Here is a 21,708-nt window from a genome sequence, read left to right on the forward strand (position 1 = left end):
AAATTAGTATACACTACGATAATCAGACCAATTTGGACATATGGAATTGAGCTCTGGGGCTCCACCAAACCATCAAATTCCTACCGCATCCAACCCTTACAATCCAAAATCCTACGTAAAATCCTTGATGCTCCTTATTACGTTACAAATAAACTCATTCTCAAAGACCTTAACATCGTTACAAAATTGGCCCAAAACAGATATGCGTCTTTTCATTCCAAACTCCTTAACCATCCTAACCTATTAATTTTTAATCTTTCATCCTTAACAATCACTGATAATCCTCTGAGGCGTCTGAAAAGAAGATGACCACGGGACCTTAATTAATGTTTGAATTACCACCGATGGGTGGTTCCTTCCCAGGATTTTCAAGTGTATATGAAACATACAACATATTTACTTATTGTATTATTTTGTACAGTTGTAAATTACATTAAATAAATAAATAAAAAACATTCTTATACCATCATTTCATCGTCGCTAAGGTAATGTGAGTAATGAGGCTATAATGCGCAAAGTTATCAGTGAAAAGGTTAATGTTTTGATTTAAAATAGGTTATAATGTAACCAATAGATACTCGTGGAACTCTCCTCTAACGGCGTCGGTTTTGAGCTTTTGGACTCAACGAGCACCGCCTCCGCCTCGAAGATCTCTTCCGTCGTTCCCAGTTCTTAGTTCCCAGCCCCTGCTACGGCACGTATCCAAAACACAAGCCATATTCAAGGCAGAAGGTAGGCAGGTGTCCCATATCGATTGGGCGCCAGTTGGTGGGGGCTGGCACAACTATATAAGGCACCTTCGGCGAGCCGCCCCCAGTCACATGTCAGCCAGCGACTGGCAGGCAGTGGAAGCTAGCTACGCCGAGGAGGAGCTCAGGATTCACACTCGTCTCAGGCAGCTGTGAGTATGATGTCATACATGATAATAATAAATAAATTGATTTAAGTAGCTCGTTTATATTGTCATTATTATAATAAACAGTAATCATTTACCTCCTTAACCTTAAAAACAAAGTTTTGCATTATGAGGATTAAAAATAATTCTTTGATTTGTAAAAAAAATAACAAAGTCAACACCACTTCTAACAGGAATCAAACCAAAAAATAAAATAAGAATAAAATCAGGTATTATCAATACTAATGATCATTCCCGCCTACTTTTTTTATTTATACAAATACATCGTGGCCACTCACCATCATTACTCTCCTACCACTCCACACCAAATACAACAGCAAATGTAAAACCCTCCAAAAAGAAAAAAAAGTCAATGGGTAAAAACATTTCTTTTTTTATGACAATGAGGAATTGATTGAACTATTCGAAATCATGACAAAGAAGAAGGGGACAAACTGGTCCATGAAAAGTCCTACGCTAGAGGATTGCGAAGAAAGGTGACAAATGTGGGTTTTTAATGAAATATTTGTTTTAGTACTATTGACACATGTTTCTTCACATTTTTTATGCTGAATATAATGGAAACAAAAGAAAGATAAAATAACCACGCTAATTTTTTTTTACTTAATTATAGAAAAAAAATCACATAAATCTAATATTTTGACTGTTTAGAGTAGTTGGAGAAGAAATATAGTCAGTGACTATTTCATCGGTGAAAGTATATAAATTCTGTTTAAATTTATTTTGGACATTCAAAAATATAAGATAATGAGTCATTCACTTAACTTTATTAACTGACTTAAAAATTACAACAGTCCCTGAATATATACGAATTTACTACAAACTTATTTATGAAAAAATTACTGGGACACCAAAACACACTTATAGGACAAATGGCCAAAACTATCATGCCCGATTATGCAAGAAGGAGACCAAAAAAGAACGTGGATGAGGCACTTGCGAACATGAGGGTGTGAGGAAAGCCAGAGAAGAGGTGTCACAGGGTGCTGTTCTTCCTCATACCTTACATGCTATTTGTTTGACAAATGTAGCAGTCAGGAAATCTTCTGATTATTAATTTTGCATTTTCCAGGTGCGGATGTAAATAAACAAGAGAAAAATAAATTACCCACTTCAAAGTTAGTTTACTTCGTAACATATCATAATACTTCGTAACATATCTCTCAAGTATACTTCAATCGATTAGTATACCTCCTGATATTAAAGTATCTTAATAATAGGTTTTTTGGCTCTAATAAAACCAACTGATAACAATTTTTAAGCCAGAGCACATAATCTAAGCATAGAGAAAGATCGATTCCTCAATTCTTTGTGATCATCTCCTTCATTACATTCTTCATGCACCACTTTATATACGTTCAGCTTCTTATCAACACACTTCTTTCAAATTTAAGTCAGTTTATTAAAGTTTTTATTCCTTTTATGTTGTTTAACGAAAAAAAAAAATCAGTAACCTGAGTATTATTCAGCTTATCTCGTACATTACTCTTCTAGGAGACTTTTGATTAAGATTAAAGGCTTTAATGTTCATTAAATTTTAATCTTCTTCCAAGATTAAAGCTTTTAGTTCTAACATCCTTCAGTATGTAGTTATTTTTTTATAGTGGAATAAAATTTTTCTTATAACCATAGATTCATTACGCGGTAATGTCATCTGATACAAAACCATTAATATTTCGATATAATAACTTATAGTGAAATGTTAATGGTGTCACTAATATTGTAGAATCATATATGAAATATCTAATTATGATGATTTTCTAAATGTGAAAAAAGTAGTACGATTCCTTTAATTAATACATATTTTTTTCTGTTCTTAGAAATATCTAAGTACACAAAAAGAATTTATTTTTAGAATTTCCATCTTTATTCCACAAGAGAAGACCTAAATAATTGGTTATAATGTGCCGAGTACCAAAAGTGCACAAAATACTGTTTTTCCTTAAAAACTAATAAAAGCAATTGATGATCCTTACGAACTACTTAAAATTTTCTGGAAAGAAGAGATTTTTCATAATTTCTTCTTCATACTTCATAAACATTTTCGATTCCTTTTTAAATGTTTCTAACATAAAATAGTATTTTGTGCACTTTTGTTTCTCCGTAAATTTTGATCGGCCTATTTCATACCTTTAATGTGGTGGAAGAAAAAATACTGAGTAGTAGAAAAACAAAATATTTAGGATGTTGCTGGATTTCCGGGTAGAGGGTATAGCATATCTGAATAATAGAACATCTGGAATATTATGGCTATATAAATCATTATAGTTAAAAAATAAAAGGAGGAAATCATCAAGAAACAGACACAACAATGATAGAAGGATTGAAGATATTGCTTGTGGTAGGAGGGTAGGGCCACTTCATTCATCATGGGCTCTCGGGGAGATATCAAGGCAATTTTGGGGAAACAATTCGTCAAATGGCTTAATTTAGCATCAAATTATCTTGTGAGCCAACCGTATACTGCACGTAATCGGAGTACAATATCACTTTTAACTTATCAGTTCAATCTGCCAAATCCGCTTATATTTAATCATAGATATAAAAATGTTTCCAAAGCATATATTAGGTGGAAGGTTTGATGGAAACTATCAGGTCATCTACGAACTGTGGAGTATAAAAACTCCATCTTAATGACATAACTGGGAGAGGGAGGAATCACGTTTTAAACTATTGTTCCTCTTACCCCTGTTGAACAGGTCCGCTACCTTGGACTACCTCTGGACAAACGACTAACTCCTTCGAAACTACAAACGACTTGTGGAATCCTCACACAAGACTGAAAAGACAGGAAACTGCACGTCGATTTCGACTATTACAGCACTTGCTAGACAAACGGTCCAAACTTCCAATTCATTACAAAAGGCTGACTTACATGACAATTATAATGCCTATCTGGACATATGGCGTAGAGCTTTGGGGCTCCACTAAACCTTCGAATTCCTCTCGTATCCAATCCTTACAATCCAAAATCCTTCGTAAAATCCTAAATGCTCCCTACTTTGTCACAAATAAAACCATCCACAAAGACGTTAATGTTCCATTTGTAACCGATCTAGCCCGAATCAGATATCAATCCTTTCATTACAAACTCCCTAACCACTCAAACCCATTAGTTTCTAATCTTGCTTCCTCTTTTATTCCGGACAATCCTCCGAGGCGTCTGGAAAGAAGATCGCCTCGAGACATTATATTGTAAAAATGTTATTAGAGTGCTACCAATGGGTAGTTTCTCTACATGCTTGAACCATACCATTATGATTTCCTCAAATTTACTTGATGTATTTTATGTACAGTTGTAAATATCAATAAATAAATAAAAAAAATTATTGTTCTAGATATAATCTTTTTCTTTTATTATAAATTTAAATATTACATATTACATAATCGATTGTTTCACAAAATTTTCAGAATATACTATGCCGTATATGTTTCTTGCAGAATTAGGATTGAGTAAATCTCGTGCCTTCTTGCTATTTCTCGTACTTTTCAATTTTTTAATTTAAAATAAATGTAAATAATAAAAGAGAAAAAAAAAATAAACGTGAATTGTAAATAATTTATAATAAAAGGAAAATGGTCTGGGTGGGGTCATAGAAAAAACGTAAATAGTCACAAAACTATTTAATTTGAGCCAACGTTTCCTCCAACGTTGCAGGGCTTTATCAGAGCAAACAGATAGCCACCAAGCACGAAAAATAAAATTTGTTTGCCAGCTCTCTGCTTGCTCTGTTGTAGCCCTGCAACCTGGGACGAAACGTTGGCTCAAATTAATTAGTTTTATGACTATTTGAGTTTTTTTCTATGACCGCACCCAGACCATTTTCCTTTTATTGTTACACACGGTCAATCATCGATCTTTCAGTAAATAATTTATAAGTGATCTGTTCAATCTGGCTAAATGACGCTTGTTTAAAGGAAAATATTCTTTTCTTCTACCTCACTTATGTTTAATAATCTAGTGTTGGTAGTTTTTAAGATTTTGAGCTCCGAATGAAAAATTAATGTTTTTTTAAGGTTTCGAAACAGCCGCCATTTTTTATTCCCCCTACCTATACTTGGCAGACTCATCAATTTTGACGAGTAATTATACCTAGTTTTCATTAAAGTAATCAAAAATTGGGGTGAGATAACTGCCTTTTTTTCTTCCTGGCTCTTTTGCTAAAACCTTTACTAGGCCCCCATGTTATGAACGAACCAAATCTAGTTGGTAAAATCTCTCCCCCAATCCAATTAACGTAATAGTTTCTGTAGCTGTATAAGTAGTTCACTTATTTATTTTTTTTAAATTTCATCCATAACAATAAGAGAGGATCATTCTTTCTTTGTAATATATTTGGGTTATTTGCTCTAGATACAGTGCCGCCTGTCCTGGTTCTAGGAATTTGTCTAGTACTTATTTCTCTTTCTAGTATATCATTTCTGCAAAAACATATCTATTTTCTAGGCTTTTGTTTTTTTGAAAATGAATTTTTTTTTTTATATATAAATCATATTTTACAGACATGATGTATAAACCAATGATTTTACAGACAAAAATCTTAGTGTATGAACCATGTATTTACTCTAATGGGACATATGTCTCAGAATAAAATTATTTTTTCATTTCATGGCAATATATTATAAGATCTCCAAATTTTAGGCTAATAGATTTTCTAGGTGTTCCACTCCTTTTTCAATAATTTGTTACCTAAAATAATGTTTTGACTAATAGAAGTATAATTGTTTTTATTAAGTGGAAACCTTGATTATTTAAATTTTTAGTTCAAAACGGAACCCACCAGAAAGTGAAGAAGAATTAAGACGACTAAAACAACAGCGGGAAATCGAAAGAAAAAAAACTCAAAAAAGGAACCAAGATCTACTCAAAGTTTGTATAATTCAATGCATAAATTTATTTTACTTAATAATAATTTGTATAACAAGAATTTTTTTAATGCAAAGATTCATGGAGAAAATTAGTCAACGCATGCTTCAATGAGTTGCTTTATGAATAAATAATGTTTATTTTATACTATTTAATTTATAATATCTTCTCGAGCTATTAGTTTAAGTTCAATGCAACTAATGAAAAATTTAGAAGATAGCTTCATTCTGTATCGAAATTTCAGCCTGCACACAGCAACCAGTGGTAGCAACAGAGTCAAGGGTATATCCAGGATCAAAACTAGGAGGGGGGGCCACAAGCCACAGTCAATCGCGAAGGGGGTTCATAGTCAATCAGACATTCCAGCACGGAAAGGAGAATGAAAACCAAAATTTTAATGCGCATTAATCGTCGCAATGCTTTATTACTTATTGTAATTAGTATTTGCTTGAAAACAATTTTTTTATTAAATTAATAATTTTTTTTCACTACTAGGAGTGGGCAGCTGCCTCTCCTGCCCCCTTTGGGTACACTCATATACACCGTTTATATGTTATAGTAATGGTTCACAAAAACACTCATTATTTGAACACCAGGAATATTAAAACCTAATTATTCATACTCAGAAGATTTAATGAATAGATAGAATCCAACAAGCTCATTTTTTAAGATCCCTAAGAGACAAACAAGTGCAATATCAAGGTTTATAACTTATTAATTCTAAGATGAGTATAACGGGAGCAATTTCGGTGATATAGATATAGGAGGAAATATATTTGAACAGGTAGATAGGTTTAAGTATTTAGGTTCTACAGTAACTATAAAAAACGAAATTGATGAGGAAACAAAAGCGAGGTTAAAGGCGGGAAATTCTTGTTATTTTTCAAGTTCGAAATTCACGCCTTCTTTCCGAAACTTGAAAGTAAGAATTTACAAAACTATTATCTTTCCCACTATTCTTTATGAATGCGAGTGTGGCCTCTTATATTAAGGGAAATACAGCGCCTTAACCCGGTAAATATAATTCCGGTTATATCATAGCGGGGTGTAAGATGGGGGTGTAAGGTTGTAGGGCTTAGTAACGAGCTGATCCCTAAAATGTTAATAAAAACTGAACCGACGGGTGAACGTCCTAGTGGTAGACCAAAATGTAGATGTGAGGATTGCGTTAAAAGTTTTTTTATTTTATTTTAAACTTTATTTATTGATAGATATTCCAATCTGCCACACCGTGGACAATAAGTAATAGTGATGAATGATCACATACTAAAATAAAATAAAATAAGAAAAACTGAAGGTAAATAAAAATAAATAAAGTCTCTCTTAAAATATATACAAATAGAAGGATAAAGAAAATGAACATAATCAAACTATGTGGATGTAAAAAAAAAAAATGATAAAAATAAAAGAATTTCTAGTCACATAAAATAAAATTATAATAAAAATAAAAGAATCTCTAGTCACATTGTGTTAAAAGTGATTTAGTAGATTTGGGCTTGGTGGGGGGGGGGGGAGTGTAGAGAACGATTGATGGTATCAGCATCAAACCTTCAGGTTCACTAAGCCTTTATTATTATTCTAATATGAACAGACGAACTTTACTTAAAAGTTCTCATACACAATGAATGTATAAAAATATACCTAACAATGTCTTCCTGGTGCATGTGCTTAAAAGTCACATAGCTACATGTGAAAATAGTTTCCAAAACTAATAATTAGATGGACAAAACACCATGGTTCAGCTGAAATGGTAAATTGAGTAGAGAAAGTGATACTCAAACAATAGAAAAATATAGTACTTATGTATTTCCTTAACAGTAGAATTTCTATTAACAATAATTAACATAATTTGAAAAAAAAAATCTATAAACGGAGGAATTAGATAAATCTCACACTCAAATTATGTTTGATGAAACTAAGAACAACAAAAACTAAGAAGTTAGGTGAAAAAATTATCCTTTAAAAAACTGAAGTATATTAAATTTGCTACCTAAGTGGTTATATAACTTTTTTTTCAACCATGTAACTTCTGCTATGTGGAGGAGACAAACATTGGTCCAGTCAAATTAGACACATTGCACTGATAGTGTTAAGTAACACTGATTAGGTAATAAGGCTGAACAAGAACATCACGCGAAAATGGTGGGGAGCACATCTGAAGGAAACAAAATTCTTAAGTACACAGACGACGTAGCTTCTTGGTTCTGGGAAGTAACCAAGATGACATGGAAAGACTCCAATAAGAGAAGCAGAGGAAATCGGTTTGCAAGTAAATGAAGATAAAACAAATTATATGACTGTAGGCCGAAAAATCTTCCCAAACAACATGGTCTGGATGGATTGAAAATCGTTTCCGAAAGTTTCAAATAGCTCGGTCTCACATTAACATAAACGGACTGAGATAGACTAGCGTATAACAAGTGCCAACTGAGGCTCCTCAAGAATACTGAAATCACGAAAAATCTTATGCTAAGGGTGCACAATGCCATGATAAAGCCAGCTCTGATATATAGCTTTGTGACCTGTGCTCTAATAGATACCCTAGAAAGCAGAATTGAGAGATTAATACAGAAAGTCCTCCATAATATTAAAGGAGTGATCTGGGATAAGAGCCTTAACACATGGAGAAGAACTAACAGTGAGCTACTTGCAGAGACTGGTCAGTCAATATCTACACAATAATGAATTCCAGTATAGTATAAGAGACGACATAGGAGGCCAGAATTCAGATGGATAGACAGAATCAAGAATGATGCGAAAAAGCTGTATGCAGCAAACTAGAAAGCGGTAACCCAAGACAGTCAGATGTGTTGAAAGCTGGTTTGGGTGGCCAAATATCTACAAGGTCTGTAGAGGTAACCGGTACATTATGTGCGAAAAATTTCCTATGGGATTACGCCTTGGAATTTATTCGGTTATAAGTTTTTTTCTTATATTTAACAAATAGTTAGCTTTAGTGAAATGTATTTTATAAAAGGTTAAAATATATAAGATTTCTTATAGAAGAGATCGACTTTTTTTTTCTAAACGAAGTAGTTTTTAAGACCTAAACTGCATTCTTATTTTAAAACTAATACTTTTTCTAATATTTTATGACAATAAAATATCAAGACATTCATTAATTAGCCATATTTGTCCAATTTGTATCTCTAAAACTATACAGTCTAGAAAAATAAGTTATATGACCACTTTTATTGTAAATTTTAATTTACTGCAATTTTGAATGGAACTCATTTTACTAAGCCCAATAATTTTTAAAAAATAAGTGAAAACTGATAAAACACAGTTCTTACCTCACTCCTCCCCAACTACATTCCAAACCTGTAGGATTATAATGCACTTCATCTATCTGTGTTACAAAACTGTATGAAACTGATAACTGTTTTATATTTAAATGTTAGGGGTAGGTGACAGGTGTATATTGCACAGGTATCTTTTCATACCTCAGAACTTACAGAGTTTAGAATAAAGAGTTATTTGACAAATATTGTAGGAAAATTAATAATACTATAATTTTGCACAGAACTTGTTTTTCCATGTATGAGCCACATCACCTAGGAGATCTTGTGACAAAATTTAGGAAAATCATTCTGTCCTACCTGAAAGAGAAAAATATCAAAGCAACAATAATTTTTTCAATAGATTTTTTTTTATTTGGAAAGTCACCATACTGTGTAATTTTAAGGGCTTAAGGAATGATATAGTGATGAGTACTATTATAGTGAATATATGCATATACACATATATGCATATAATATTAAAAAAATTAAAATCTTCTCATTTAAATTAACTTTTTTATGACTAACCTCTATAATTTGTAAATTTAATTGAAATCCAGAGTATTATTAATATTTAATTTAAAGGAAACAGAATTGACAGTTGGTCGATTGAGAACAAGAGCACTTTATTCACCGTCTGATGAAGGATTGAAGCAAGCTAAAGCCAAATATTTGAAAAAACTTGAAAACCTAAAGATAAACCAGATTTCGGATGAGTGAATTGAAAGGACAAACTATACCGAAGCGGGATCAGTCAAAATCAAGGGTAATTTTAAACGTTTTTATCAAAAATGATGAAAAGAAATACATTTTATTTAAAATTTTTAATTTAAAAGTTTTTTTTTACAAAGTTTAATGCAATGTATTACTTTAGATTTTAAGAGTTTATTTCCAATTTTATACAGTGGAATTTTGATATTATTATGTATGTAATGAAATGCACAGAGAGAAAATATTCATCAATATTTTTAAAAAATAATTAAAATCTGATCAGTTGAAAGTAGGTAGTGTTAGGATTTTATTTTTGAGAAAATAAAACTGTCACAAATATTTGTTTACCAAATTATGCTAATTTATTTTAAACAGCTCATATATTGATAGAGATTGTAGAAGTGTATAATTAGAAGTGGTTAACATTTTGATAAATTTCAAAACCTGTCAAATTTTTTAAGACTCAAAAAGATGGTTCAAGGGGCATGTTCAGTGTGGAAAATCTGACTTGTTTACTGATCATCTCACACCTGTATTTACATTACTTACAAAATTCAAAAATTATGCAAAAAAGTTCCATATTCCACATTTTTGTAATTGGTAAGTAGTGGCCAATTACTAAAATACAGAATATGGAACTTTTGTATATAATACTTGAGACATCTTACAACTGTTGATACTACCACCTCTTTTTTTCATTCCTTTACAAATTTCACAACAAATAAAAGACTTGCCACTTATCTAAAAGGAAATTCTCTATTTCTTTTCAAATGACTGCTGAAGCACTCAAGCAGATACTCAGGATAAACATTGGGTTCCTCACAATGGTATACTAAGGATAACTTGATTCTCAATATCATGTAATATTCTCATATTTAAGTCATGCCCAGACAAAGACAAATATGATCTCTGATAAAAACAAAAATGTAAGTCTAATACATATATATTTTAGGTAACTACAAAAAAAAAAAAAAAAAAAAAAATCCTAACAGTACCTCTCTTTTAAAATACAAATTTTATATTATGTGAAGGTATTTTTTCTCCTTCAGAAAGCTATTCTAATTAATAAACACATCTGATCAACAAACAAAGTATTTAATGAATATTATAGATTTATTATTAACTATTTACAACTTTATTGTGGTTGTTCATTTTTTTCGTGAGATAATTTTTTATTTTATAATATTAACCAAAAATATTAATGAAAATCTTTGAACCACATTAAGCTCACATTTTTGTTACAATTATATAACAATAAAAAATTATCAAAACTTTATTTAATAGCAAACATTGAAGTGATGAGTACAGGTTTAAACAAGGGAGAGATAGTTGTGAAATATTTTTGGTCTTTTCTTGATGGCAGCCCTAACCATCTCCTATATAAAATTGTTCACATTCTAAATATGAAAAAATGTATTTATTCCATCACTTTCTTAAATAAATTAAAACATTTTTTTATAATTAATTAACTCCTTAACACTATACCTATATTGATTTTTCTTCACAAATAAATCAACACTTCTCGCATATCTGTTAGGTCCAGAATGAAACTTACATTACTTTTAGCTCCTCTATTGGATTTCCTTTTAAGTTATTTTTATATTAAAAATGGAGAAGTTGTTCAACTATTTATTCAATATATTTAGAAGCTCAGTATATGCTACATTATTATTTCCTGATTCTGTTTTGTAATTGATTAGGTTATATATATTTTCAAATATCATTATTGCTTCTGAGAGTTTTTTTTTTTTTTTAAATGTTGATATCTTATGCCTAATAAAGAGACAATAGAAGATTTCTTAGACAGTCTATATAATTACAAGAACAAATAAAATTCACAATGTAAACAGGAAACAATAAATCAATTAGATATTTGGACATGAAAATAAGCAGAGAAAATGGAAATTTGATCGAAATGGAGAAAAACAGGAAAAGCTAGAGATCTTCAATTAAATTATTTTTAGATCACAAACATAACATGAAAATATGATGTTATTAAAGATGTATCAATAATCGATAAAAAAACTAGGAAAAGCAGAATTTTAAATAAATTTATTTAAGTACATCTAAGAGCTGTACTATCAAAAATAGTTCTCATCTAATAACTGGGGTGAAAATAAAAGTAATTTAAAAGGGCTAATAATAAGGCCAAAATGTTTTAAAAAGTTAAAGTTTTGATAACTTTATATTATTATACAATTTTAACAAAAAAGTGGTTCCAAAGTTTTTCCTTGATCTTTTTGATTAATATTATAGATTTAGTTATGCATCTTTACTTTTTATTTTACTTGCATCTACCATCTACCCACATTGGTTTTCTTAGCATAAATTTTAAATTTAGGGTACTTATAAAATTCTATTGTATGAAATTAATTCATAATTTTGCCAAATTAGGAGATGAGAAATGATAACCATTTGGATATAGATCACCAAACTAACAATGGAAGGCCCAAATCACCAAGGGTAAACAATTATACTTTAACTTTTTGTGTGTTGTGTACTTTCCATTGCATGCCACACAGATAGCATGATACTCATACAACGAACATTGTTTTTTCATTAGAACATAAGAGAAGTTGTGTAAATAATTAATTATATACATTCAAAATAAAGAAGTTGGTTTTAAAAAAGGAAAAGCAAGAGTGAAAATTTTACATTTTCCAAAAAAAAAAAAAAAATTAAATAAAATGGTGAACTGCCTGTATATAAAGATGATGTACCAGTATCCTTCAGCAGTATTTTAACAAAGTGAATATAACTATGAGTTGAGAACTCTCTGTATACAATTATTAGTCAACAAAATACACCTTTCCCAGGTCATACCCAAAAGTTTATCCAAGATAACAAATCAAAATTGATTCCAATTCAATTACTGTGAGAACAGTTGAGGAAACATTGTGTCAAGAGAATTTTCACTCCAAAATTATGTAACATTGAACTGTACAATAATTCTGATTTTATTAACCAGAATACTTAAAAATATTTCTATTTTTGTAATCTGGAGGTTAAGACACTTAGTTTATGAGTCACAGTACCGCAAGTCCTGAGATGGAACTGATGACATTGTCGGCTGGATCCATGGTCAGATTTGTACCAATGATACAGCTGAATATTTACAAAAAGACTGGAGATTTAAACAAAAAGTCATAAAGACCTGTCTAACAATAGTATTTAAGTGGCCCTGCATTAAAATAATACATTTTACTACGAACAACTTAACTGTGATAGTTTATTTTTTTATATTTCCAAAATTAAGATATTTAGAAATAACAGCTCTACTAGAGATGAGCAAAAAGTACTCTGTATACCAAGTACAGAACACAAAGTATTTCACTCAAATCCTCACATTATTGGAGTACCCACAACTTTAGTCAAGACTTTTATTAATGATTGATGAGTACACATATTACTTTGCTCTCTCTTGTTGATAATTTTTATTTCCTCCATTTAGTCAAAATTATATTGCTTTCAGTATTTTAAAAGTAATCGAGTACTTCATTCTGCATGAGTACAAGAGTAGAATTTATTACTTATATTAGATATAAAATACTGGATTTATACATTGATTTTCAGCCATTACAGTAACTATCACACACTTTCATGGTGTAGACTATGATAGTTAAAATTGAGACAGCATTTGTTGACAATGGAAAAGTATACAGATGATTTTGGCAGAGTATTTTTATAATTAGATACAAACCACAGAATTTTTTGATCTTGACTAAAATATATAATGCTGCGTTCTTACAGGATGTAGAGTGCCGAAAGTTGTCAATAGGAAGTAATCAAATACTGCCATCTCTCCATCTCTGGGCTCTACAGAGACTACGAAAAGTTCTCATTCTAGTCTGGATTAATGTTTAAAGTTGCACCAAAAAGTTACATAGAATATAAGTGATATGAAAAACCATAAAGAATTAATAAATGAAAAATTACAGGATATAGTCCAATCCTGGATACTATTTTACTTGAAACTATAAAATTTACACTTGCAACATCTGTGAGGTAGAAAATTGAAATAGGTATTAGGCTTGATTGGCTCTGACAGGAGCTTCAGGAAGTTCCTATTTAGAATAATTTTTTCACTTTGATTCTCATACTACAGATATCTTATTATTTGAAATTTTTTCGTAAGTATTAATGAAAGTGGTAGTTATATTTTTATTGGAGAGAGAAAACTAGTAGGGCAAATTGGTCAAGCTCAGATGACTGCTTAAAAGTTATAAATGTAGTGTATAAATATATTTGATACATCAGATAAGGGTATTGAAATGCTTTTATTTATAAATTATCTATCTGTTAAAAAATTGTTTAAACTATCAGCTTATTATAAATTGATTGTGAATTCCAAGATTGAAGAAAGTAATATTTATTTTAGAATCATAATACAAGATACTAGTTATATAATTAACATATTTAGAAATTATTGTACTTAATGTACACTTATGCTAATATTGGTTATTTAACATGACTGACTATTTAATCTGTAAAGATAGTATTGCTCATAAGCATTTATATTATATTCTTTACCATAGTTTGTATTTTTATCCTGAATATTTATAGCTTTCTCTAAATCTATTTTACTGAACAATGCTTTTCATTAAAACAGGATAGAGCCAAACCTGTGGTAGTATCGCACAACGATCAACAAGGACCGCCACTGGATTTTTCTTTTAAAAATATCGAGACCATTGAAAGTTTGAAAACTGAAAAACCAAGAAAAGGTAACAAAGGTTACAAGAAGACAAAGGAAGGGAAATACTCCTGTGTTTCTCTGAGGCTAAATAACAACTATATTGAGAACATAAGTGGTATTCATTCAATATGTCTTGAAGTAAGAGAATTTTTATTCCCAATTTACTTATCTCTTTATTGTTTTTCACTAAAATTAAAAAAAAAGTGTAATTATAACATTTATTTATAAAATATATAATTTATTTAGTATTGAAGTGGGAGGTATGGTCAGAGACAAATATGTATTGGTGAAAGTAAAACTTAGTTTTATATTGTTAATATAAGGTGTGGTCCAACATCCACGTAGACAGTCCAGAACTGTACGGACCACACCCAGTACAGGTTTTGGATGGGAAAAACCTGTACAATGCATGCTCTGGACAGCCAGAAGTAGTTGTTGGAACATAGCAAGTGTATAATGTTTCAGCCTGTGATAAAACGTTATGTATTAACGTTGTAATGTTGTATTAATACAGATGAAATAAATAAATAGAATAAATTTTTATAGAGCAGTGTTTTTTCTCCACTATGGGCACCTCCCAAACAACTTCTTAAATTTTTCTTATACTTTGACAATGAATATTTATTAACTTAAATTAAAGTATATCATAGATTTATTTTTTTTATTAGAGATGTGAGATTATCTTTATACATAATATACCTAGTGTTTTTTTTATACGAATCATGATATCTACTTACTTAAATTATTGCTGATTGTATATTTAAATAAATAGTTTAGAGATGTGTCAGTCAGAAGTGAATGTAATGAAAAGACCTTATCTTCACTAATTAATATAATTTTCTGTATTATTACGTATATATATTTATAATTGCAATTATGTACCTGAGTACCTAATTGTATATGTTAAATTTATTTATACCAAAGATAGAAAGATGTGATATTCAATATTCATTGATAGTCAATCACTATTAAAATAGGTACCTACCTGCTCTTATTGTAATTTACTACCATGTTCTCAGGTAGTTAATGCAAATGATATGATTCATGAATAGACTGGAGTTTTTTTTTGTTTTTTTTGGAATTAGGAAAATACCTATACCTCTGTTAGTTCATTACAACTTTTATTGTAAGAATAACTAAATAAATACATGAATTAAAAATGTATAAATAAAAATAAAATACTAATAAAAGTGAATGTAATGAACGTGTTCAAAAACCTTGACTGTGAATGAAGTGATTGTAGTGTCTTATCAGATACCGACATGACCTTTTGGGATTCTAATTGGGCAAATGAACTTGTCATACACACCTCTCAAATAGTCAATAAAATATGATATTGAAAATTAAGAAAAAACAAAAAAAAGGTTTGCTGCAAAGATATTAAAGATATACACTTGCCAGCTGTGTATATTTCTTCAAAGCCTTGATTATTATATCAGATCATACCAGTATTTGATTAGCTACTCATTCTTTCTTGCGCAGAGTGATTCTTCTCCAAACATGATTATTACTCTTACTCTGTTGACAAATTATTTTATTATTATTAATATATATTTTTTTATTTTATTTGTATTTTATTATTTATATGTATGTATTTTTTAAATTTTATTGCATCACTCCAATTACACCTATATTAATTGAAATTGGAAGAAGATGGTTGACTGTATGAAATAGACTGTAGGAAGATAGTCTGGGTGGTGGTCAATAAAGGTATCAAAATAGTAAAATAAAACTATTTATTGTTAACCAACATTTTGCCCAACTTTCCAGGGCTTCGTCAGGGCGGTCTGATTGTAGTATAGAGGATAACATTTGTTGTAGGACAATAATTTTCCACAGCAATACTGAATACTGTGGCGTCCATTGTCCTTTGTGTTTAATTTCGGTGGTTAGTCCTAAATAAAATCACAAAGCTTACGTATCCGTTAATATACATAAATAATCTTGTCATTTAACCTTTCACGCATTAAACCACGATCTGTTACCAATATTTTGTGGATTTAGGGAGGGTTTTATAAAGAAAAAGACAAAGAGTATGTTTCATGAACAGATGCCAACAACCTCCTGAGCCAAACAAAGGAAAGCCAAGCAGTCCCATTTCCATGTGAGAGTAACAGTGTTGCTGTTGACAGTTTTATTTACAATAGTATATACAAATTAAATAATAATACCAATTTTCTACAAGAATTTTCAATGCTGTTTCAAGTCAGTGGTATTGGTGAGATAAAATTTTCTGGAACCCTTAAATCTCTCAATGTATTTTTAAGAGCATTATGAAAATATAGAATTATTATCCATCAAGGATTGGGAAGGACGTGATGAGTACCATATCTAGGACTACTGTCTAGGGTTGTAAAACTATCCAGAATTTTTAATTGTATGGTGATAAAAAAAAATAAGTTTGTGGGATATACCGAGCCCTGTAAGAGATAATGACAATACATAATGTCATGTTTCACCTGAGGGACTTACATTAACACATTTTCACTTCCATAGTAAGTTATACTTTTTATTTCTAAAACTATTAGTTTATTTAAATGTTTAAGTTTATTTTTTCAAATTGTTTATCAGTTTGATACTTTATATTAGCTTTAATTTTTAAACTTAGTTCAATAAAATGAAGAAAAGAAAGTTTAGAGAAAAGCTTCAAAATGAGTGTGACTTTTTTAAACTGTAAGGGAGTATGTGTGGTGTATAAAATGCAATTCAGATTTTAGATTATCGAACAAAAATGTATTTATTCCATTCAGAGAGATTTAAAAATGAGTGCTACCCAATTGCATTATGCTACACACGCAACATTTAGCAACTCAATGATAATTTCTTTTAAATCTTAATTTAAACATACTTACTCTCCTCATTTGGTTACAAGTTACGTAGTTATGATTATTGTTATTTAAAATTTAAGGTAACCCTAGATAAATGGTGTAATAGAACTCCACAAAACCTATGAATATCAAATACTCCCATGGTTTGCAGTAACGTATGTTATACTAAAGACAAGTTTTAGTTGTTTTTTCGATGGAAACTTATTAATGAAAATTAAACTTTAATTAGTAAGATTGACGATCACTTAAAAAAAAGTTTATTAATTCAGAGGATAAAAAAATAAGATATATATTTTTTGAATAAGTTTGGCTGTTTTATCAGTTAAATAATCTTTAATTGTTGGGTCAAGTTGGAAAATCACTAATTGTTTAACAATAAATATTTTTCTAAAAGAAACTCATAACCCTAGAAGAGAATCAAGAAAAATCAAAATCTTTTACGAAAAATGCCTGGGATTAGTAAAAATATTAAATACATTGATAAGTTATTTGAATTCTGTTTTAGTGAGTCATTGTTTTCAGATACTTGAAGCACCAGAAAAGCTGACTTGGCTTGATCTTTCTTTTAATCGCCTGACATCAATCCCTGCAGAGATAACAACACTTTCCTCTCTGAAAATCATATACCTTCACGGAAACCATCTTGTAGACTTACTAGCAGTTTTGAGGCCATTGAAGTAAGCCAAATTAATCTTTAAAACACATTAAGAATATTAATTATAAAAGATTTCAACCACAGAAAAAAAAGTTTGTGTTTTTTCTATAATTTGTTTTTCCAAACCTATAAACACCAAAAAAAGAGAAGTTGGAGTTATAAAATTGAATAGAAAACCAAAAAAAGCTTGTAAACCTTTAAATTTTTAAATTAGATTTAATATTTAAAATATTATGAAGAATAGTTAATTTTTACAATTAACCGGGATTATTGTTGTTCATAATACTGTTATCAATTTAAATATGGGTCATTTTCTCTACAATGTATGATTTGGGTCACTGACTAATTGAAGGTCTTTAGTATAAGGGTTATGGGAAGACTTCTACAATATCATTTACGATTAATCGAGTTTCAACAGAATGCCTAAAAATTGTCAGATTTCTTAATATGCAAAATATATTAAAAAAGTCAATAGACCTGAATGTAATAGACACAGAGGAATACCATCACTAAAATTAAAGGTGTTATTGGTCACAATTAGCAAAAGACTGACAATCTTGAGTTTAAATTACAAAAAACTGAGGAATATTGGATTTATCGTATTTAAATTGAAACATGATGAACAAAGTATTGTGTAATTTAGGGAGGGTTTTATAAACAAAACATACAAAGAATATGTTTCCGTAAACAGACTCCATGACTGACTGTTCTAGAACCAAGGGACGCCAAATTATCCCATGCCAGAGCAGTTTCGCCATCTACAGTTTTATTTTACAAACCAAATAATAAAACTTATTTTCTCAACACAAAGGAGGGTATCTGCTAGAAGCAGCATGACAAAAATGTAAAACTTTTGTATAAAATTAAATTTTCCAACACAAAAGAGCATTTTATTTTACAATTCTGAATTATTTCTTCCTAGGCTGGAACAATATAATCCAGCAAAATAGAAAGAAATAATGTCTTTGATGAGATGATCATAGTATGGCTTTAAATTTGGCTGTCTGCATCTGTTAGAGGGGTGTCTGTTGCAAAGTGGTCGAAATTTCTATACTTGAGACCAGGACACTTAAAAATTGTTCATTGAGAGGAGTGCCAATTAGGGAGAGGTTCCTTAGGTTAGGTTAAGTTAGGTATCACCCTACAGCATTACTAAATAAATCTAACCTATGAGAACATGGATTTCAAAGATTTTTTGTATTATAAATAAAACTAAATATAACCTAAAAATTTAAATGAAGAAGACATCATTATGGACCAATATCTAATAGTATAATTGGATAGTAAGTAAAAATGAGTTTAATATTATATAAAATAAATTGAAATCTATTTTCTCAAAAGTTAGATTTTTGGTTTATGTTAGTATTGCATCGATGAAGCAATATTTCCCAAATTATTTGATTGTTTTTTAACTTGAGCATCCATTTTCCTTATTCATAAGGGGGCTCTTCTGTCTTTACTGGTTGTTATGATTTTTAAAACACCTCAAATTTGATTATAGACATATTCAAAAACCCTTTTAGCTCTGGTTAAAAACTTTTAGAATTTTGTAGGTAAGGTAATTATTTATGTCTTAAATTATTGAAGTTGATACAGTAAGTAGGAAGTTACTGAGCTCATAACAAAAATGATGAGAAACAATTTCTAAATTATTTAATTTTAGATTTTTTATCTAAAAACTGGAAAAAAGAGGACTTGAAGAGAACTTGAGCTCTTGGCCCATGTTACTATTTAGCTATTATCATTAACTTGCTAAAAAATAAGTAATTTGTATAATCTATCATTTATTTCACTTCTGAAAGTATCTATATCACATGAATATTATTTATTAAGTAATGTATTGTGATACCTTGTAAATTGAAAAATCAAGAATACAATTTTAAACCATTTAAAAAGCACACATCATTTTAGAAACATCTGAAATATAATTTTGTAGGACACCTTTGCAGTTTGTTCGGACTTCTGAGAATGCTTTCAAGATATTTCTAGAATGATGTATTAACACTTATTTTTTTTAATAGTATAAAGATTTTATTCCCACTTATGAGGTATTACAACTTAAAGGATGATATAGAATCCATCAAACAAATGGATTTTAAATATGCTAAGTGAATTACATAAGAAAATCTAAAATTATTGCATTAATAATCATTAAATCAATATGATTAAAGGATGTTGGATGGACTGTATTCGCTTACACTTCATGGGAATCCTGTCGAAGAGAGAGAGAATTATAGATACAAAATTATAGCTCATCTTCCTCATTTGAAGACACTTGATTTCCATAAAATAACTCTTGCTGAACGTAAGAAAGTTGAAAGTATGAAAAAAAAACATTAATCACAACCAAATTTGTAATTGTATATTTAAAATCACAGTTTAGAAAACGCCATCATGTTATATACACTGGAATACAATGTGATATTTGTGTGATATATTTGTATTGTTATATTATGTTGAGTATGTCTGTCATATTATGCATAGTAGTCTAATTTATTATGTTTATGTTTTATCGTAAATAAATAAAGGTTCATCCTAATAAAATGTAAGAACTGCTACAATCAAACTAGCTGTAATAATCGAGCTTAAAGAAATGGAAAAAAAAATATATTAATTTATTGTTAGTTCCTGTGTCTATTTGAAATAGGTTAATTTTGATTAATACAGAAAGAAAACAACTTATCATAAAAAAAAGTTATAAGTACTTTATTATGATGATGTTAGAATGTATATAAGTGGAAATTTTATGTTATCCTCACAAATAAGTTATTATAGTCTAATAGTAATAAGAAACCTTAAGAACAAGACATTTTCTTTTTAAAAGTTTTGTAACTGTTTAAACAGAAGACTATTGTGCCTTACTGGTCATTACTAGAAGAAACTAGTTTTTGGATATTGATAAACTTTGTATTTTATTTATATCATGTAATGCAATACAAGAACTAAATTAACTATTATTATTATGATTTACTAGTGTTCAAAATTTAAGTTATTGAGCCCAATAGTAATTTTTTGATAAAATGTTAATTGCTTCTTTGGATGAGAGATTGAAATTATTTCATGCAATGCTTTGATAGAAATTTGTACTCTATTATTATTATAGACTATAGATATAGACTAATTTATGGTGAAGTGTCAAATTTTACCTGACTATTTTAACAGTTATTTTGTTCATTTTTTCATATTTTGTACCAATCATTTCTTTAAGATTGGGTTCCCAGTTAATTCAAACTGATCAATTGTAAAATATGTTATGAATAAATAAAAGCTTTATGATAATATCATATTTAAAACTGATAAGAAATATCATATTTTCTATACAAAGAATGAAAAAAAAAAAAGTAATGCCAGTCATCACTAAGTTATGACATGTTTAGTGTTGGCAGGCTTATATGTTTGAATATGTATTTGGAAGACTTGTATTTTTTGTTTTTTTACATTAGAAGGGTTAGATAATTTATTTTCTGTGCCATTTTTTACAACTTTCATTAAAACTTTTGATCATGGAGATATCAATTCTGCAATCTTGTCTCTGTTCCACTGTTCTCCAATGTTACATTTATTTTCCTTAGGTATTTGTTATTTTGTCTCAATTTCTCATTTAGAAACATTAAGTTGTATTTCCTTACAACTACTTTTTGTTCTATTAATAATTAAAAAAGGTTGAATAATGATGAGAAGATAGTTGACCGTGGATAAATTATATGAGGAGAAGATGTTTAGGGGTGCGGTCAGAATATAACACAAATAAGTTGAA

General features: G+C 29.6%; 1 protein-coding gene across 1 annotated transcript; it reads left to right on the top strand.

Moving 5' to 3' along the window:
- Window positions 1–683: 683 nt before the first annotated feature.
- Window positions 684–21,467, top strand: LOC106678367 (leucine-rich repeat-containing protein 51; the record flags this gene model as incomplete). The annotated part of the gene is given in 7 exon segments (XM_014416840.3): window positions 684–901; window positions 5,681–5,786; window positions 9,647–9,827; window positions 12,167–12,235; window positions 14,382–14,606; window positions 17,819–17,973; window positions 20,123–21,467. Coding segments are annotated over 5 exon segments (672 nt in total). The 3' UTR covers window positions 20,292–21,467.
- Window positions 21,468–21,708: the final 241 nt, after the last annotated feature.

The sequence above is a fragment of the Halyomorpha halys genome, unplaced genomic scaffold (genome assembly GCF_000696795.3).
Source record: "Halyomorpha halys isolate HHAL.00 unplaced genomic scaffold, Hhal_1.1 Scaffold135.1, whole genome shotgun sequence".
NCBI lineage: Eukaryota > Metazoa > Arthropoda > Insecta > Hemiptera > Pentatomidae > Halyomorpha > Halyomorpha halys.